Source organism: Lepidochelys olivacea, assembly GCF_965140295.1.
Source record: "Lepidochelys olivacea isolate rLepOli2 genome assembly, chromosome: 8".
In the NCBI taxonomy this organism is placed as follows: domain Eukaryota; kingdom Metazoa; phylum Chordata; order Testudines; family Cheloniidae; genus Lepidochelys; species Lepidochelys olivacea.
The window spans coordinates 55,293,232-55,312,267 of record NC_140418.1 but is presented as its reverse complement, the minus strand read 5'-3'; the positions used below and the strand labels follow the sequence as shown (position 1 = coordinate 55,312,267).

At 42.1% G+C, this 19,036-nt stretch overlaps 1 protein-coding gene across 5 annotated transcripts in view; it reads right to left on the bottom strand.

Annotated features, from left to right (window-relative positions):
- The window catches only part of RGL1 (ral guanine nucleotide dissociation stimulator like 1), a 117,960-nt gene that overhangs the window by 7,005 nt on the left and 91,919 nt on the right, over positions 1-19,036 (bottom strand). For all 5 annotated transcript variants that reach the window (XM_084636284.1, XM_084636285.1, XM_084636283.1 and 2 more), the window contains 8 exons: positions 16,667-16,756; positions 14,262-14,348; positions 12,699-12,731; positions 10,716-10,837; positions 9,925-10,014; positions 6,886-7,072; positions 4,523-4,777; positions 1,707-1,821 (listed from right to left, as the gene is read on the bottom strand). In XM_084636284.1, the coding sequence (XP_084492410.1) occupies positions 1,707-1,821; positions 4,523-4,777; positions 6,886-7,072; positions 9,925-10,014; positions 10,716-10,837; positions 12,699-12,731; positions 14,262-14,348; positions 16,667-16,756 (979 nt within the window). The remainder of the gene's footprint in view (positions 1-1,706; positions 1,822-4,522; positions 4,778-6,885; positions 7,073-9,924; positions 10,015-10,715; positions 10,838-12,698; positions 12,732-14,261; positions 14,349-16,666; positions 16,757-19,036) is intronic.

The following is a 19,036-nucleotide window of genomic DNA, read 5'->3' as shown; positions in this document are numbered from 1 at the left end:
AGGGAATGAGGCAGAGCTTTGCTAATATAGTGATTTCCTGACAGGGAGGTTATGGTTAGAAATGTGAGAGTACAGCACTCACATCTTGGGTCATTATCCTTCTGTTACAGTTCAAATCGGCTCAATTTACAGAAAAAGCTTGTTTGGATCTAACTACCAGACCCAGAACTCCACCTAGCATTTGACAAATCTGGCTGGGTTCTTTCTGCCTCTTACATCCATCGCCCAGAATAAGGGTTCAGAACCAGAGCTTAGATGACAAGTTTGTAGAAGATTCATCAGGCAGAAGAGAATCCAGTTTGTTCTTTCGCACTTGAATGGGCTTTTCAGGGATTACAGGAGTAACATCTTACTTTTAATTCAGCACATTAATAGGACAGGATTCATAGAGAGCTAGCAGGGGCATTAAGCTGACACTAGTGGAATTACATGCTTCAAATTTAGGCACATACCAAGTACCTTGCTGCATCAGGCTCTAAGCACGAAGGTATAAAAACCATTTTTACGTCATCCCCATACTGACTCTAAACTTTAGAGTCAGATGGCTTTAGCCATCTGATTTTCTAGTAATAATAATACAAAATAATGATCTTATATGGAAAAGGATCTTAATCTGCTTTACCAATAGATTCACAAACTGCATACAGTAGAGAAATCATTTCAGTGATCATTGAAGCATAGCCTTGTTTCGGGTGAAGCACATCTATTAACAGTGTGCAGCCATAATGCACAGCAATTAAGAACAGGAAGTAAAGTATATTGTGCCCCTTTGAAACTGCTGGGAATTTAGGCAGGCTGAAAGCACCTAGTACTGGCCACTGTGAGAGACAGGACAGTAGACTAGACAGACCTCCGGATAGTCTGTTGGAGTGTGGCAACTCTTATGTTCCTGCATGGAGGCTTTGCTTTGCACGTGCCTATCTGATTTGTCGTGCTCACTACTTCATAGATCCGTATTATATATGAAGGCAGGTAAGCTGCGCTCAACTCCACTCTGTACCATGGCAGGGAATCAAAGGAGAGTGAAGTCAGATGGCCAGAAGGTGAGGGTGCAGGGTGAGGAAATACCTGTATGCTAACCCTCTGTGGGAAATGGTCTGTGGATAAAAAGGAACCAGGCCTGGCTGAGTGAGGGGGAGCCAGGGAGCAGCTGCTCTCTGTGCTGTACTGCAAGAGAATTTTCATTGCAAATTGCTGCAGAGACCACTGCTGTTCAAGACAGGACAAACTTCCCCGCGGTAGCTTGCACATGCCATTGAAGATGGTAGGGACCACATAGCTGGTGGAGTCCAGTTAATGGGAAACTGCCATGCTGTCAGTACAGGGGCAGGCTGGGAGGAGTATGCAGCTAGGCAAATCACATGTCCAGAGATCTCAGGGAAATGGCCCGGTGTTCCCTGTGTTTTTTTCGGCAGCATGGAATCTGCATGCTACACTCCCAGCTCTTTGTTCATTCCCCTGTGGCCCTGACTTCACGTCTCTTTACACTCTGAAGCTGGGATCTTGGACTGTACATCATCCTGTTCTGCACTTGCTCATATCCAAAGCGGAGGACAGGCCTATAGTGATCAATGAATCAATCACAGATCTACTGAAACTGTCTGTCAGAAGAAAAATCCACTGTGTTTCTGTAGTTCCTTCATATTCACTTTCTTCCTACAAAATCTGAAGAGCTTTTTAAGCAGCAAGCATCGCTGTTTTCTTACCTTTGTCCTCAGCGATGACCTGAACAAGTTCGTAATCCTCGACTGGGTCAGCCTCCAGGTTGTGTTTTGACATAGCTCTCTGAATGACAGCCGGAGTCTTGTCTTGGCTAGTCAACTGGAAAAAAAAATTTGCAATGAGGGTTTTTTCTTCTTCACTTTACTTGTTATCTAAACATTGTAACTGATGTATAAAAGTCTGCTTTGAATTCATCACTTGGTCTGGGGGTGAGTTTCCCAAAGCACTAAGAAACTATTGCCTCTTAGGAATTAGATAGTAGCTATTAGTGGGCACAAAAATGTGCTACTTACGACTTTTATGCAGGAAGATAGATACTGCACCAACTGTGAGATCAGTAAACAACATAATCAGCTCCCTTGAGCAAATGTGTTGAGAGATGAGGTGTCATTTGTACTTGGCTTAAAATTTCTACATAAATAATTTCTCCATCTGTTGCTCATAGGCAGCAATTAATTTGGAATCTAATGGGGTAAATACTTGCTTCGAAACCTTGTGAAGAGTTTTGGCCTTGTATCTAGTCTGCAGTCTGCTGTGGAAGTGTCACTTGTTCTGAACTAACCTAGGGCCGCATCTCAAGCACACTGAAATCAGCAGAAAAATTCCCAGGCCCATAGTTCATAGCTCTTTGCAGCACCTGAGGGATCAATTCCTTTAAAAAAAAAAAAAAAAGTGTCCTGCAAGCTGCAAAATATTTATTTGATTCACTCATTCAAAACAAACAAACAAAAAACAAAACAAAACATGGAGTGTTTGTTCCATGGCTTGTGGGTGAGGCATAGGTGAGGTATGTAAAGAAGTCAACATAGGAAAATGGCCCAGCCCAGAGAAACAGGATAGCATGGTCAATAGTGACATTTACATCATTATACATGCTTTGTTGTATATGCTGCCACCAATCCTAGAGCCTCTAAGTCTTGTCAGTCCCTGATATAAGAGACCACCAAGAAGACTGCTCTCTTCTATGGGTTCGTCCTCACTGCCCACAGGATCGGGGGTAGTGATCGATCTATCGGGGATCGATTTACCATGTCTTGTCTAGAGGCGATAAATAGATCCCTGTACTCCGCCTGTACTCGGCAGGAGGAGTAAGCGGAATCGACGGGGGAGCCGCCGTGGTCGACTCGCCGCCGTGAGGACGGCCAGATAAGTCGAACTAAGATACTTCGACTTCAGCTATGCGAATTGCTTAGCTGAAGTTGTGTATCTCAGTTCAACAACTCCGCCCCGCTAGTGTAGCTCAGGCCTTAGTCTATAGCTGTGTGAGATCATTCAATCAGCTGGGATCCCCTGGACATAACAGAGTCCCAATCATGACCACTCTGCTGCAAGCTGGAATGAGGGAGTGATGAAGAAGTGACTTCAGCAGTCCTGTGCCATCAGAGCATTGCTTAGATCCATTAGCTTTGTTACCACTTTGTGCCAGCAGCAGCTACAGGGCTGCGCATCTGGTTCATGGTCTATATCTTGACAGTTTCCCTTTAAAGGGAAATGTTTCACAGAGGATCATCTACACCTGGATGAGAGGGATTCCAAATGGAGCTATAGGATGGAAGCATTGCTGCACACTTGCTGGTAGTTTTCATTATAGAGGGAACATTGCTCAGTTCAAAAGCTTGTAAGACCTTCCATTGTACAGTCACTAGTTTTAGGGGGTATTGAGAAAAAAAATTCCCTCCAGGCAGAAAGTTGGCACATGCAATCTCAGTCAAACCTGCCACATTCCTCATTTGAGTTTAGAACCTCAAGTATAAAAATTTGTTATTTGTATCTTCCATCCCCAAAACTAACAGCAGAAGTGGTTAACATTTTTCATTTGGAGAAAACTGGGATAAATTTGGACATTTTTCAAAATGAAATTGAGAAAAATATTCTGATATTCTCAGTATTTTTCCATTTTTTAAATTTTCATTCTCAATGTTCCTTTATTGTTTTTATTTATGATTTGAGGAGAAAGGGGGGTTCCATTTTCCATTTTGGTTTTCTACCTTCATGACTTTCTTTCCATTGCCAGTTTTGACTTGTCCACTCAATCGTGTGGTGAGATTTTTTTCAATATCAAAAATATTTATTTTTAAAAATTTTAGTCTTTGATATTGAAAAAAATGTTTTTATTACAAATTTGTGAAAATCTCTGGGGAAATTTTTGATAAACTAAAAATAGATCAGTTTCCAAAACCCATACAACAAAACCCTGTTTGAAATTTTCATGAAACTTATTTTGATTTTTCAACTAATTCTAATAAATACAAATAAAACTTTGAATTTGGGACAAAGATTATGATTAAAATCCAAATCTCATAATGATGGATGCATTAGAGATAGATTAGATACGACAGAAGGATATTGTATCATACCACCACCTTACAATTATACGCCCTTTGAGATCCCTATATAGTTAAGTACCAGGTATTATTAAATAACATCTTTCTCTCAAAAGAACTGAAACTCAAGAGGGATGTGTGGGGGGAGGAATGGGTGTGTGGAGCAGTGGGGGTGTCCACTACTAAAATGCAGCTACCTCTAAAAGTGGAATGCAGTGCACGTTTACCAGTAGCATTACACAACAATTTGGGACAAGCAATGAACTGAAGCCAACCGAAACCCCAGGGGGATTTCAGAAGATGGAACATATTGTGAAGATTGGTGTGCACGAATCAAGGACATGATGTGGCCCTTAGCATTTAAAATCTTAGCTGCTTTGATTTGCACCAAGGCTGAGACCTTGCATATAATTGGTTACCCTGAACAAAAACATCTCAGTACTAATAAAAACATTTAACTCCTCCACATCACTGACCATGATACTCTTGTACATGTTGCCATTGTTGTCTTCTATGCTGATCCGGATGATGCACATGTCTTCGTTCTGCTGGTTGTAAACAGGAGGCAATACTGTTGAGGTAATGGATGTGACGGAGATGGAGCGCTTGTGGATCTTGGGATTGGAGGTTAAGGAAGGAGGGGGTGAGATAGTGTTGGTTAAAGATGACACCCCTGAGGAAGATGTGTCCATGGAATGGATGGAGGAACAAGAGGAGGAGGATTCAGAGAGCTAAGTAATGAAAAATAAATTAAGAAAAAAACAACATACAATTAGAAACATGACCATGGAATTTTCATTTCTGGGGTGGGGGAGGGGGGAGAGAGGCACAATCAGGAATTCAGTTACTGTAAAGTCCATGCCCGGTTTCTAAAGTTCTTAGTGGCATTCTCACCTCTGCAGGTAGTAATCTGACAATTTACTATTCACATTAAAAACTTTCCCACCCGCCAACCCTATCCTGTCTGGGTGCTGCTGGACTCCACTACTAAGAACACTTTCTGTTTTCTGCTGCTCTTTGGAGAACAGACCAGCAGGTGGGAGCAGATACAACAAACCAAAGAAAGTTGTGGGATGCCAGACTGCAGAAGGAAACTGGTTTAGGAAGAAGCTCCCGAAGAGCAGGGGTAGGTCAGCAGAAATCAAAGGGAAGTGGGCTCTTTTATTAGGTGAAACACAAACAGTCAAATATCCCCAAAACACCCTTTTCCTCACTGGCAACTCATCCTTTGATTTGAGGGTAGCAGCCTGGTGCACTTAATCTCTCTGATTAGCTGCTGTCACATCTAATGAGCACAGCAGTGGGTGAGAACAGGACTAACTACACACACACTATATTTACAAAGGTCAAGAGGATAACTGTTCTGGTATAGAACAGAGTTCCCATGACCATCGTGGGCCATAAGCAGCACAAGGCAGGCTAGGGGCACAGACACCAGGAGTGGAATGCACATGTGCAATCACTCAAAGAACTCTTACACAGAAATAAGAGAGTCCACACAAGGGCTTGCACCAGTTTGACTGAAGCCGTTTAATTAAACAGGTGCAAGTCTGTGTGTAGACAAGGCGTCACTGTTGGTTTTTCCCTTCTCCAATTCCCCTCTGATTGGCTTCTCATTTTGATATTTTCTTCTCTCCTCCTGCCATATTGGTGGAGTCTCCCCTGGGCCTGCAGCATGGGCAGTATCTACCTTATTATGAATCATTTACACACACCTTTTTGTGTCAGTGCAGCTACCCACTTCCACACATCCCCAGCTTCCCCTGCACAGTGCCTTAGGCTTTGTCTTCACTGCCAAAAACCGGTGCAGTTTTACAGAAGAAGAAGAACACATGCACATTAGCTATCCTGCTGTAAAATCCTAGTGGAGACAAGACATTGCAGTTTTACCGCATGGTGAACTAGGTAAGGTCAACCACAAGCAGGGGGATAGTGTTTACGTCACCTAGCCTCCCTCATGGTAAAAACCACAGAAACCTTCTCTCTACTAGGATTTTACAGCAGTGTAGTTAATGTGGGTGAGCAGTGTAAAAAAACCTGCCTTTTCTGAACTGAGGACACAGCCATTTTCACCATGCTGACCACTGAAGGCAGCTGCTTCCAGAAGAGGCAACTCTGTAGCAGAATCAGGGGCTCAACAGAAAATCCAACCACCCTAAGGCTAAGTGCAGATGAGCTCATTCAATCTGAGATGTTCCAGGAGGAAATGCTTGTTGCTGGTTCCATTTGCCTCCACAGGGCTTTGCCTCCCTGTTTTTTTTTTAAAAAAGGAGAATGGAAATCTTCTAAGCCCTTCCTCTCACTGCCATTATCCCATCCACTGGGCCTCAGGAACACCGCAAGCAATCTGATATTTGCACACACACACTTCAGTCTGTTGGTCCCACTGCCAGGAAGCCAATAACCTCCCAGCATAAACATGCCATTACAGACAGCTCCGTCACTCCCACAACTGGTGTCTTGAGAGAGACAGATCTAGCAGTGTGTTGTTAAATGGCCACATGACTACCGAAAAACCCCTCCGGACCCCACAAGAAAAGCTGACCCCAAGAAATTAAAAATGGTTCCCCCTGTGTACATGCTACAGATCTGGCAACACCCAAAAGCTGCTCATAAAAGGAATTGTATAAAAAGCCTGACCTGGATCTTTTCTACTTTCATCACATCTATTTTTAAGGATACTCCCATTCCTTGAAAGTAGTGTCTTGGTCAGTTATAACAGTAGACATGAGTGTGCAATGCAACTGACAATTCAGCTTTTGCTTATACTAGGAAGGGTCAACTATTCATCAGGGGTATTCATGCTGCAAGCCTTCTGAACTAAGTGTCTAGACTGTACCTTTTTCTGAGGCTCATCAGGAGTGTCTATGGGGGTGATACAGACTTCTTCACCCTCAGAGTGGTTCGACTCACACGATGATACACTGACAGAATCCATGCTTTCACCAGAGCTCCCACTTGGAGTAGATTTGGGCTGCTCTTTGGTTGGTGTGCTATTAGTGATCACATCTGCTCCCAGAAACAGTCTGGCAAGAACACAAAATATACCAAGTAAATAATACAACTACATAATGTTGCTGGACTGAGCAAAGAGATGACGCTTGATTCATATGTCCACTGTGTTATTTTGTTTCTCAAGTGGTCTGGTGTCCTGGTTCCATCCACAATACATGTAAGATTTGCCATAAGAATTCCTTAAACAGCAACACATTAGTACCCCAATAATATATAATACACACACACACACACTCCCACCACAGAGCCAGATTCAGGGGTAATGTACTACGTGGGGTAAGTTAGACTCCATTACACTTATTCAAATTCCCTTAGACTCACTGACCAATGAGTGATTAATTTGGTGTAACTTACACACCAATGAGCCGGAAAAAGGTAAATTAAAGTAAGGGGCGGCCTACTTCAGCTCACACATTTCTATACTCTCCTGTTAATTGCTTTTCTTGCTTCTTTTCTGACCTCTCTGACATGTAAATTACATCATCTTAGAATCTCTTGCACTCAGACTCGGGGGATAGAGGGGGGGCAAAATTCAGAAGAGAGATTAAGCGTTAAGATACGTCAGTGAGTGGGTGGGAGTCTAACCTAACAAAGGACTCAAACTAAGCCTACAAAGGCCAAATTCATTCCTTGTGCGACTTTAATGACTTCAATAGGGTTGCACCAGAGATTAATTTCTCCCTAAGACTCTAAATGGGTATAATTTATACATACAATTAGAAGTCCAGAAGAAGGTGTAAATTATGTGACTTTATATTCTTTGAGATTCACTTAAACTCACCTCTGAGTTTGGGTCTAAGTCAGTCTAAGGAGTCTAGAGGGAACCTAATTTGGTATAACAATATGTTGAAGAGGTGAGGCAAATTAAGTTGGTGCTGACAAGGCATCTCATCAGCGGACAGAACCCAGAACGGTGCCATGTAACATCCAGAGAAGAATTATGCCAAGCACTATTATAGTATTAATTTGCAAAATATATTCAGGTTGCAGGTACCACAAGTTTTAAAACAAAGATTACACAGCAAACACAAATACCTCAGCCTAACTATCCTATGCTAATTTACAATACAAGAGCTACACTGAAATATGGTGGGAAATAGAAGGACAAACCCAGACTCAACAGTGACACTTACCATACACAGTTTAGGCACAGTGCCAGGGAGAAAGAGTTAGAGAGACAACTCAATTCAGACACAGCAGCTACTGTCTCCAACTCTGCTATTCCCACACCTCTTCATAACCAACTCAAAGGGACAAAACCAAACACAAATACCTTCCTGTCCAAACAGCTACCCTGATCTTATGATGATCAGAATTGACATACTCAGCCATCAAGAGTCTATTGCTAAGGATCCTAGATTGCCACAGAGCTTGCATGGAATTTATGTTTGTCCACTGTTCTGAGGCACCCAGGGGAAAGACTAAGGCAGAAAATGAGGAGTTAATAGCCAGGTTTCAATCTTCATATTAATTCTGATGTTGGCTGTAAAATTCATCTTCTCCTCTTGTCCTGACCATGTCACCCCTCCACAAATATTTTCCTGTCTTCTCTCATATCACGCTCACCTTTGAGACTCTACACATTTTTGCTGAGCCCCCTTGATTTCTGCCCCCATTCACCCGTTTTCCCTACATTCCTTCAGATCCTCTCTCTTTATTGTCTCCTTTCCCTAATCTTTGTCTCTTTAGTCAACTCTTGGCTTCATGCTCTTTCTCCCCTCCCCACAATCTTGTGCTTGAATTGCTAAGCAATGTTTCATATTCACCTGTCTGAACTAGACTGAACAGGTGACTGGGTAGATAGTACATACCTACCTTACAGGCTGATTTTAGGGCTGTCAGCTGTCCAATTGCACAAACCCAAACACCCTTCCCCGGCCCCCTGTCCCTTCCCGAGGCCTTGCCCCTGCCCCAGCACTTCTGAGGCCCCATTCCCGCTCACTCCATCCCCCCTCCCCAATCACTTTCACCAGGCTCTGGGCTGGGGCCGAGGGGTTTGGAGTGTGGGAAGGGGCTCTGGGCTGAGCTTGGGGCAGGGGTGCAGGAGGGGGTGTAGGCTCTGGGAGGGAGTTTGGGTGCAAAAGGGAGCTCAGGGGGTTGGGTGCAAAAGGGGCAGGGGTGTGGGCTCTGGAAGGGAGTTTGGGTATGGGAGGGGGCTCAGGGCTGGGGGTTAGGGTGCAGGAGGGGTGAAGGGTCCAGGTGGCGCTTACCTTGGGCAGCTCCCGAAAGTGACCAGCATGTCTAGCTCCTAGGCTCAGGGGCAGCCAGGTGGCTCAGTGCACTGCCCCTGCCTGCAGGCACTGCTCCCGCAGCTCCCATTGGCCATGGTTCCTGGCCAATAGGAGCTGCAGCTCAGGGTAGGGTGTGAGGGCAGCACATGGAGACTTTATATATATTTATTTTCGGTGGCTCTAATTTGCATGTTACAATTCTGCAGGAAATTTTTGCACACACAATAAATTAAACCAACTGTGGGCCACAGTCTGATCTCATTTACTTCGCTTTTGCACAGGTGTAATTCCATTGTATTTGGTGATGTTATTCCTGAACAACATCAGCGTCATTGAGTTTATAAGTGGGCCCTAAATTTGTTACTTCTCCTATACCCCAAAAAGGCTGGTAACCACTGAATGATTTGTTTCTAATCTTTTTCAGCTGTAGTCATTGTAAGTATTACCTGGAACAATAATTTAGTAAACAATTTCAGATGTAATTATGAACTTTTAGCTGACAATATCCCTTTAACGTGATCAGATTCCCTGCCAAGCTCCTCGTCTGGTGGAATACATTTTTCTTGTTTGATTTATTCAGGTCATTCCTCTACTAATTCAGCAGATGCCATGACCCCTTCTGGCATACTCACAAGCTGAGTCTCTTCACCATACTCTTCCGAGGTTTCGGTGACGTAGTGTTAGTGTCAGCAGCTGCTTCTATCTCACATGACAGGCCATAACTACGCAACAGGGAAGATTTGTTTACTTGAGAGAGTTAAATATCATTTTATTATCATGCAATATGCCCGCAATATGCCTCAGACTAGCAATAATTTAAAAAGAGAGAGATATTCAGTTACTCCAGCTTCAACAAGAGGTTACCGCAATACAGCACAGAGAAACAAACATCAGCCTGCACGCATTTTACCTTGAGGAAAGGAGTATTTGCTTTTTTTTACAATAGTTTAAAAAGAACTTAAATGTGTTTTTCTGATCATATTAACTATTATCATAATAGCAATCTAAGAAAAGGGATTATACAGTGCAGGACAGGACTGAACACCGTCACTCTGTGTGAGTTGAAATTGGTGTCCTTTCACGATGAATTTTATAGTACTGTGATTTATCGTAGGTTCACACCTCTAGGTAATACTGAGTGTATATGTAAGCACACACACAGACCGACAGACATACAGATCAGACACAACACACTGTAACATTTTAAAGTTGAAAACCAAATTACCAATCTCAAAACTAAATCCTGCAAAGTGTTAACCAAGTTTTCACCAGCTGTGTATTAAAAGGCACACATACATGCTGTATCCTTGATTTACAGTCTATTTAAATACTATGAGACTATCTAAGCCAGATATAGCTCATACACATAGATGGGAGGCTGGACATGAAAAACATGCTCCCTTCAGCGCATTGATAGTCTCACCTCTCCTCCTCTGTTAATAGCCGCTGTCTCCTGAACCATCGGATGAATTTTTGGTCTGGCGTCATGCAATAGCTATTACAGGAAGATTGCAAGAGCTTAATTTGGGCGATTACTTCAAACTCCTGAGGAAACAAATAATCAAATAGGAATTTTAATTAGAAACCAAAACAAAGCCAAATACAGACTCATTCACATACAAAGTAAGGATAAGTGGGCAGAACACATGCACCAATAATCACAGGACAAACTAAAGACTGCTTCATTCTTAACTGAATACCCAGGCAATTTTAGACACCACAAAGCAGTTTTTCAACAACAAAAATCTGGCTTTTGTTTTCCTGAACAGGTTTTGGTTTTTGCAGGTTTCAACAAAGCTCCACAGGTTAAAATATGGAAAAATAGGACAATCTTCCAACACCAGGAACTCTGCCTTTCAGTATAACTGATTTTGAGAGAGACAAACTCTAATGTGAGTTTAGCACTGGCATTAGATGCCAGAATGAGAGTGTTGCACACTGAAGTCATAGACTAGGGACATCATGGAAAACAGCAGTGAAAGCTTCCCTACTCTGTCCCACTCACATACCTCATCCCTGACCCAGATGGATCACCCTTAGAGGGAGTTCATTCTCTGTGCTTATTTGGACCTTACATTGCTGAGACTACAAACAAGGGTGTCCATAGTGATGACCGATGAAGCAGTCTGTCTTCCACTGCCTTGTACATTGTGCAGCCATTTATACTTGTGTAACATGAGTGTGTTATGCTACTTCTGGTGTGAATGAATGGAGAATTCGGATTTGGTATGGTTTTACACATGCTTTGCTGAGGTGTAAATTACAGCACAGGGTAGAAGGCAGGGCAGACTCAGCAACTAGGAACTGGACTGAGACTACCCATCAACCATCAGATGGCAATAACTTTCATTTGCTTCCAGTCTGGGCTGAACTGGGCTGGTGACATAGTCACAGGAGCTTTTGTGCCCCACTATCAATACCCTGAGCCACCCAGTCATAAATAAAAGGGAAGTTTAAAATGTGGTTTATGGAGCTGGGAATCAGTTAAGAGTAAGGAAATGGGCCCTATCACAGCAAAATCAAAGTCTGCACTGAGTCCCTGAAAAGATTTGCCTTTGGTTTGTCTTTATTCAGACAGATATGACCCAAGCATGTTGTCTTCTATGCGGCTTTTCTTTACCTCTTTATCTGTGCAACCAATGCAGGGCAGACTGAAAGGGCAGGCTGAGAGCATTTATTTCTCCGCCCCATATCACCCTTTCATTCTCCCCTGCATCCTTTCTTTGGATCCAATGAAGCAGATTAATGCAGCAAACTAAGGAAGTTTATGCGACTCATGCTACGCTTTCTAAAAAGCGAGCTTCACTTACTAGCAGGTCTGTTCTGCTGTTGATAAATTGGATTTATGAGATAACAGACTTCTTCCACTGATGCTCATGGGCAGTGAACATACAGTCCCCATGCATAAATGTTCTGTATACTGCCTAGTGCTTAGGACTTCCTTTCCCCTGTAGCACCCATCTAATTAATGGCAGTCCTTCCTTCACGCCCCACCCTCTTCAGGCTTGCGTGGACTCACACATATAGCGCTTTACTGTTCTATCCTTATTTGCAGGTAACTCCCATTGAAGTCAATGGTCTTTGGGAATGCACCAAGGGAAAAGAGTAAGTCCCTAAAGCAGAGATAGGCAACCTTTGGCACACGGCCCATCAGGGAAATCTGCTGGCGGGCCGGGACAGTTTGTTTACCTGCAACGTCCGCAGGTTTGGCCAATCACAGCTCCCACTGGCCGCGGTTTGCCATTCCAGGCCAATGGTTGCTGCGGGAAGCAGCGTGGGCTGAGGGATTTCCCTGATGGGCCGTGCGCCAAAGGTTGCCGATCCCTGTCTTAAAGTAAAGTACAAGCAGGATTCTGTACAACAGGGTGGCAGCAAAATGCTAGTCATGGAAGAAGTTCAGACTTACCCGTCTCCTCTTCTCAAAGTTTATCAGCCCACCCTGTATGAAGCAAAGAAAACAGGGATCACTGAAGAATCCAAAGTGAATATATTCAACAGCAGTGTAAAAAGTCAAAGATTGGAAGAAATATGGAATTCAATCATATGGTCTCTTTGAGCAAGGACCTTCTAGAGACCTGAGTTTTCTGATTGCATGCTAGTCCCTACTGGAGATCTGTCTCTGGACTGAATGGCAGTTTGATTAAGAAGGAAATTCCAATTTTGGAACAGGTATAGCATGTTTCAGGTCTGGCAGATGTGTGCTGACAGAACTGTGTGTGTGTGTGAGAAATCTGCTTAAATTCTGCCAGCACTATAAGTGGCTCAAGCCAGTGCTCCCAAACCTTGAGTTTGTAAGAGCCAAGTGAACACACATGGATACGTGTACACACACAACTGGCAAACAAACCCAGTACAGAATTAAGTTTTGTGTGTATTCTGAGTCATAGCTGCTTCCTTTAGATCATCCTTGCAAAACTATCAAGAAAATTTACCAGCCCAGCCAAAAACATTCTAACTCATCCTCACTACAAACACCAAAATATTCAAACTTGAATACCTAAAGTGTAGCTCCTAATTCCATATTTAAGCACCCAAAAAAGTGTGCTGATTTTCAAAGGTGTTCAGTATTTGCAGCTCCCAATGACTTCCCTGGGATTTGAGGGGTTTAAAACTTCTGAAAATCAGACCATTTTTATACAGGTGCCTAAATAAGGATTTAGGAGCCTAACTTCAAACAGCCAAGTTTCAAAATGCTGGCCCTAGAGTGCAAGATATTCTCCTGCAAATCACCCCCCCCATTCTCTCTCATTGCTCTTTGGTCACACTCACCTGGCCACACATGTCCCATTCACTCATAATTCATCTGTGATTTGTCCAGTTCTCTCATTCGCCGCCAGATCCATCCATTCTATTCACCTTTGAAATGCTATGGAACCTTTGCCCCCTGGTCAGGATCTCTTGGTCCTGTCCTTCCCTGCCTACACTAAGGTTGGCCAGCTGAAGAGGAGGGAGAATCCTTCCCCACGAAGAACTTCAGTGCTCAAATGATTACAAAATGAGCTAAGACCATGTTGAAGAACTTAACTTCTCAAGCTGAAGAGCTGAACTTAAGACAAAATTGTGGTATTGAGTTTCCCAACACAGAAGGTGGAAGTTTATTTTTTTAAAAAAGTTTTAATTAAAATAAAATAATAAAAACTTTTATACTCTCATTAGGGTTTTTTCAAGCAAAATATAAATTTTGAGCATAAAGTACCACACTTAAGAATGCCCTAGTAAATAAGCTCCATTATTAAATTTAGTAGAGATCTTTTTTTCCTAATAAAAATATTGCTCATCCTCCCCATCTATAACTTTTGACATTGCAAACTCCTCTATAAGTCTGTGAATGTTTCATACGAGAATGTGACAAAAGCGAAACATACAGAACCATCAAGATTTGTCCTTAGTGGTGGCTAGTAAATTTGCTGGCCCAATTATCACAACTGCAGGGAGAGGGGTTAGAATTCAAGAAGCTGCACAAACCTACCTCTATATAGTCCTGCAGCGCTGTGTCAAGCATGGTCAGGTCTGTAAGAAAGGTGCCAAGGTAGGGGACTGTACCCTGCATGACTCCCTGCAGACAATCAGAACAGTGTCTGGTTAATTGTCAGAGAGAGGCTATGAATTCAAGCCGCTACATTATGATATAAAATATTATACAGAGAGTAGTCAGCTGAAAGCCTGCAGTAAAATTCTGGGTCTGATTCTGTTCCATTTAAATCAATAGGAATTTTGCCGTTGACTTCAATGGGAGTGGGATGGGGCCATTGTTATTCAAATGAACAACTGGATTTTGAAGAGTGGATATATTCAGGGCCTCTGCAACACTAGTTCCTGCACACAGAATTCCTACTGCTGTCCTACAGGAGGAATGAGTGTAAAATATGCTAAAAGGAGCACAAAAGCCAGCATCCCACAGCTCCCTTCAGACTGTGCAGATGGCTCCTAACGCCTTGTGTAAACAGCCTTTTTCTATGGCTCATCTCGGTGGGTCTTTGCTTTTTAATGAAGTTATAAAATTGTGTGATTACATTCCTTCCAAGCTGGGTACGTCCTCCTTGGGATAATCACTGTGTTCTAATTAACTCAGGACTCAACTTTCAATCTTCTGAAGTCTTCTACCTTATTTGGAGTCAGGGTTGATTCTACATCAGTGAGAAAAAAATTCTCACTGCTACTAAAACCAGCAAAAAGATTCATATATCTGCCAGTCAACAAAAATGAAAGCCAGCTTTTGCTTCCATTTCCTCCAGTTTCCAGATCTCTCCTCCTAGTCAGTTTGTCTGAGAAAGCTGTTTGTTTCAGCAAACATTCCAGTTTCATCAGGGTAAAAAGCAGTTTTCACTGGCAAAAATGGAAACAGGCACGTCTTATGGAATCATCTCCTATAAAAATCCGTCCAAATTCCATAAAAATTAAGCGGATCTCTCAAAAATCCTGGGAGTGCCTGTGTGTTTCATGAACTCACTGAAGTGAATGACAATTTCCCCTTGACCAGAACTAATTTTCCCGTAATATCATAAAATGTTTGGTTTTTTGCAGTAAACATTTTACCAAGTAAAAATTGGTTATTTTCACACAGCTTTGTTTAAAGGGTAATAGCGATTGCTACTGGAGTCTGAATAAGAGCTCCCTTTCTTCCTTAGGAAAGACAACCAGCCAGTCAGAGGCTATGGATATCTGCCTACAGCCATCAATCATTTATTGCTGTCTCATGCGGCGGTTTGAATAAATTTCGGAAAGTCTTGAAATTAAGGCCCAAGTCCTCAGTCCTATATCCAATCCTGAGAAGCTGGCCTGGGCACTGGGTAGATGGAGGTGGAAGTGAAGGAAGTAGCTCTAGGCACCCTTGTTTACTCCTGCTGTGGACAGACAAGTGGCGATTGGTGCAACAGCAAACACTCTGACACCACCACTTCTCCTCCAACTCCTGCAGTCTTTTACAGCCATCAGCACGTCCTTATTTCAGGCATTTGATAGATACTTATGTTTTGTAAATACACTTCCTGTGGCATTTTAGTAAATTTATGGAGTTTTTGGATCACAGGACAGCTGGGATTCTCAAATTATCTGCTCAGTGACAGGCTGGGTGACCAGATGTCCCGATTTTATAGGGACAGTCCCAATATTTGGGGCTTAGTCTCATATAGGTGCCTATTACCACCCCCACCCCCCATCTCCTGTCCCGATTTTTCACATTTGCTCTCTGGTCACCCTTGTGACAGCTTAGAGAGACAAGGTGGGGGAGGTGATCTCTTTTATTGGACCACATTCTGCTGGTGAGAGACACACACTTTTGAGCTTACACAGAGCTCTATTTCAGGGCTGGGAAACTGGAAGAAGAGTTCTGCATAAGCTCCAAAACTTGTCTCTCCCCCTAACTGAAGTTGGTCCTATAAAACATATTACCTCACCCACCTTGTCTCCCTAATATCCTGTGACCTGACATGGCTACACCACCACTGCATACAATGATGCTGTTACAGCTTGGCAGTTCAGCTCCCACCATATAATATCTGTACAGTACATAAAGATGTATTACAAACTCCTGTTCATGTTCTGGTTTATACTGTAATGTCTGTTTATAGAAATATATGCAGAAAGGCTATTTTAGGTCATGTGTAAAAAGGAACAGAGTTAAGGCTGAGTGTTCAATCTTCACTGTTAAGTTTCTTGACACGGTGTACTTGATTGCTCACCCTCACTGTTGTATTGACTCTAGGGTTTTTGCATGGTATAATGCATGTTTTGCAATTTTTAAGTGTATAATGTGCTATGTGCTCTTTTTCTTAAAATGCATTTCTGGATTTTGCTTCTATGTATAATTCACTACAGATGGGATTATCCCAAGTATAAATTCAGAGAAAAGAGAGAACAGCATGCTGCACACACCATATCTTTCTGGAGCTGAAGCCGCCTCTGGGTCCTTTTCTGGTTCTCTTTCACACTACTGTCCAGATTTGCAAACTTGGATGTTCCTTCCTATGAAGTGAATGAAAGGGCAATTAATGGGGGACATTATTGGTAGCATTGAAATACATGAAATTTCACACAACTGAGCCCAATCCACACTGCCCTGAGGTTCAGAAATGTGAGCTTAACTTTTTTGCTTGTTTCAAAAAAAAAACAAAAAAACAAAAAACAAAACATTTATGCTTCTGCACTTCTGGGGTTTGTTGGAAACAATTGTACCAAATTCCCACAAGGAAGTTTGTCTGCAAAACAGTCCTGGCCCAGGCGAAGCTTAGAAGAACCACAAATCAACTGACACTTTCAAATTCAAGAAGCTTGAATATGCATCATATATTTCATCCGAACCCAGCTTCTGGGTTTTTGTCCTTAGACCTCTAACTTATTTCACAATCAGCAGTTTTACAAATAAACATCTCCCCCTCTGTTATGTAACACAATGGTGTTTTTCTTTTTTTATACAGTGACTCTATGATATGATGACTAACCTTTACGGTTTTCTGAGTAATAAGGAGACATTCATGAAATAAAAGTGTTTGTTTTAGATTTGCACAATTCGAGGCTGAGGGATTTAGGTTTTCCAATAACTGTATGAATGGGAGCCACATTTCATAACAGTTCCGTAGCCTTTGCCTTATGGCATTAATTTATTTCTGAGATTATGACCCCCATTTTCTAGTGAATCCCAAAACAACAATAAATAATAATTTGCATTTGTAAAGCTCCTTTTGTAGGATCTCAAGGTACTTTATAAATGTTAATTAATCAAGACTCCCAACATTCCTACCAGATAGATGAGTAATACAACACCTATTTTATAGCTGGGGAAAACAAGGAGTTTTAGTGACTTGCCCAGGCCATATAACAGTAAGTTGCAGAGACAGAAATGACAGGTTTCAGAGTAACAGCCATGTATTTGCAAAAACAACCTGTATTTGCAAAAAGAAAAGGAGTACTTGTGGCACCTTAGAGACTATGCCCAGGCCATATAACAGTAAGTTGCAGAGACAGAAATGACAGGTTTCAGAGTAACAGCCGTGTATTTGCAAAAACAACCTGTATTTGCAAAAAGAAAAGGAGTACTTGTGGCACCTTAGAGACTAACCAATTTATTTGACAAAATTGCAAAAACAACCTGTATTTGCAAAAAGAAAAGGAGTACTTGTGGCACCTTAGAGACTAACCAATTTATTTGAGCATAAGCTGTAGCTCACGAAAGCTTATGCTCAAATAAATTGGTTAGTCTCTAAGGTGCCACAAGTACTCCTTTTCTTTTAGAGACAGAAATGGAACTTAGTAGCCTGGACTCCCATAAGAATGGCCATACTGGGTCAGACAAAAGGTCCATCTAGCCCAGAATCCTGACTTCCGACAGTGGCCAATGCCAGGTGCCCCAGGGGGAATGAACAGAACAGGTAATCATCAAGTGATCCATCCCCTGTAGTCCACTCCCAGCTTCTGGCAAACAAACAGAGGCTAGAGACACCATTCCTGCCACCCTGGCTAATAGCCATTGATGGACCTATCCTCCATGAATTTATTTAGTTCTTTTTTGAACCCTGTTATATTCTTGGCCTTCACAACATCCTCTGGCAAAGAGTTCCACAGGTCCTCCATTTTGTGTGAAGAAATACTTCCTTTTATTTGTTTTAAACCTGCTGCCTATTAATTTCATTTTGGTAACCTCTAGTACTTGTGTTATGAGAAGGCGTAAATAACATTTCCTTATTTACTTTGTCCATACCAGTCATGATTTTATAGACCTCTATCATATCCCCCTTATTTATTTGACAAAATTTTGTTTATTCTCAAATAAATTTTCCAAACCAAAAAGTCCCAATCTTATTAATCCCTTCTCATATGGAAGGTGTTCCATACCCCTAATCATTTGTGTTGCACTTTTCTTAAGCTTTTCCAATTCCAATATATCTTTTTTGAGATGGTACGACCACATCTGCACACAGTATTCAAGATATGGGCATACCATGGATTTATATAGAGGCAACATGATATTTTCTGTCTTTATTATCTATCCCTTTCTTAATGATTCCCAATATTCTGTCAGCTTTATTGACCGCCACTGCACATTCAGTGGATGTTTTCAGATCTCTCTCTCCTTGGTGGTAACAGCTAATTTAGACCCCATCATTTTATATGTATAGTTGGGATTATGCTTTCCAATGTGCATTGCTTTGCATTTATCAACATTGAATTTCATTTGCCATTTTGTTACCCAGTCACCCAGTTTTGTGAGATCCCTTTGTAGCTCGTCACAGTCTGTTTTGGACTTAA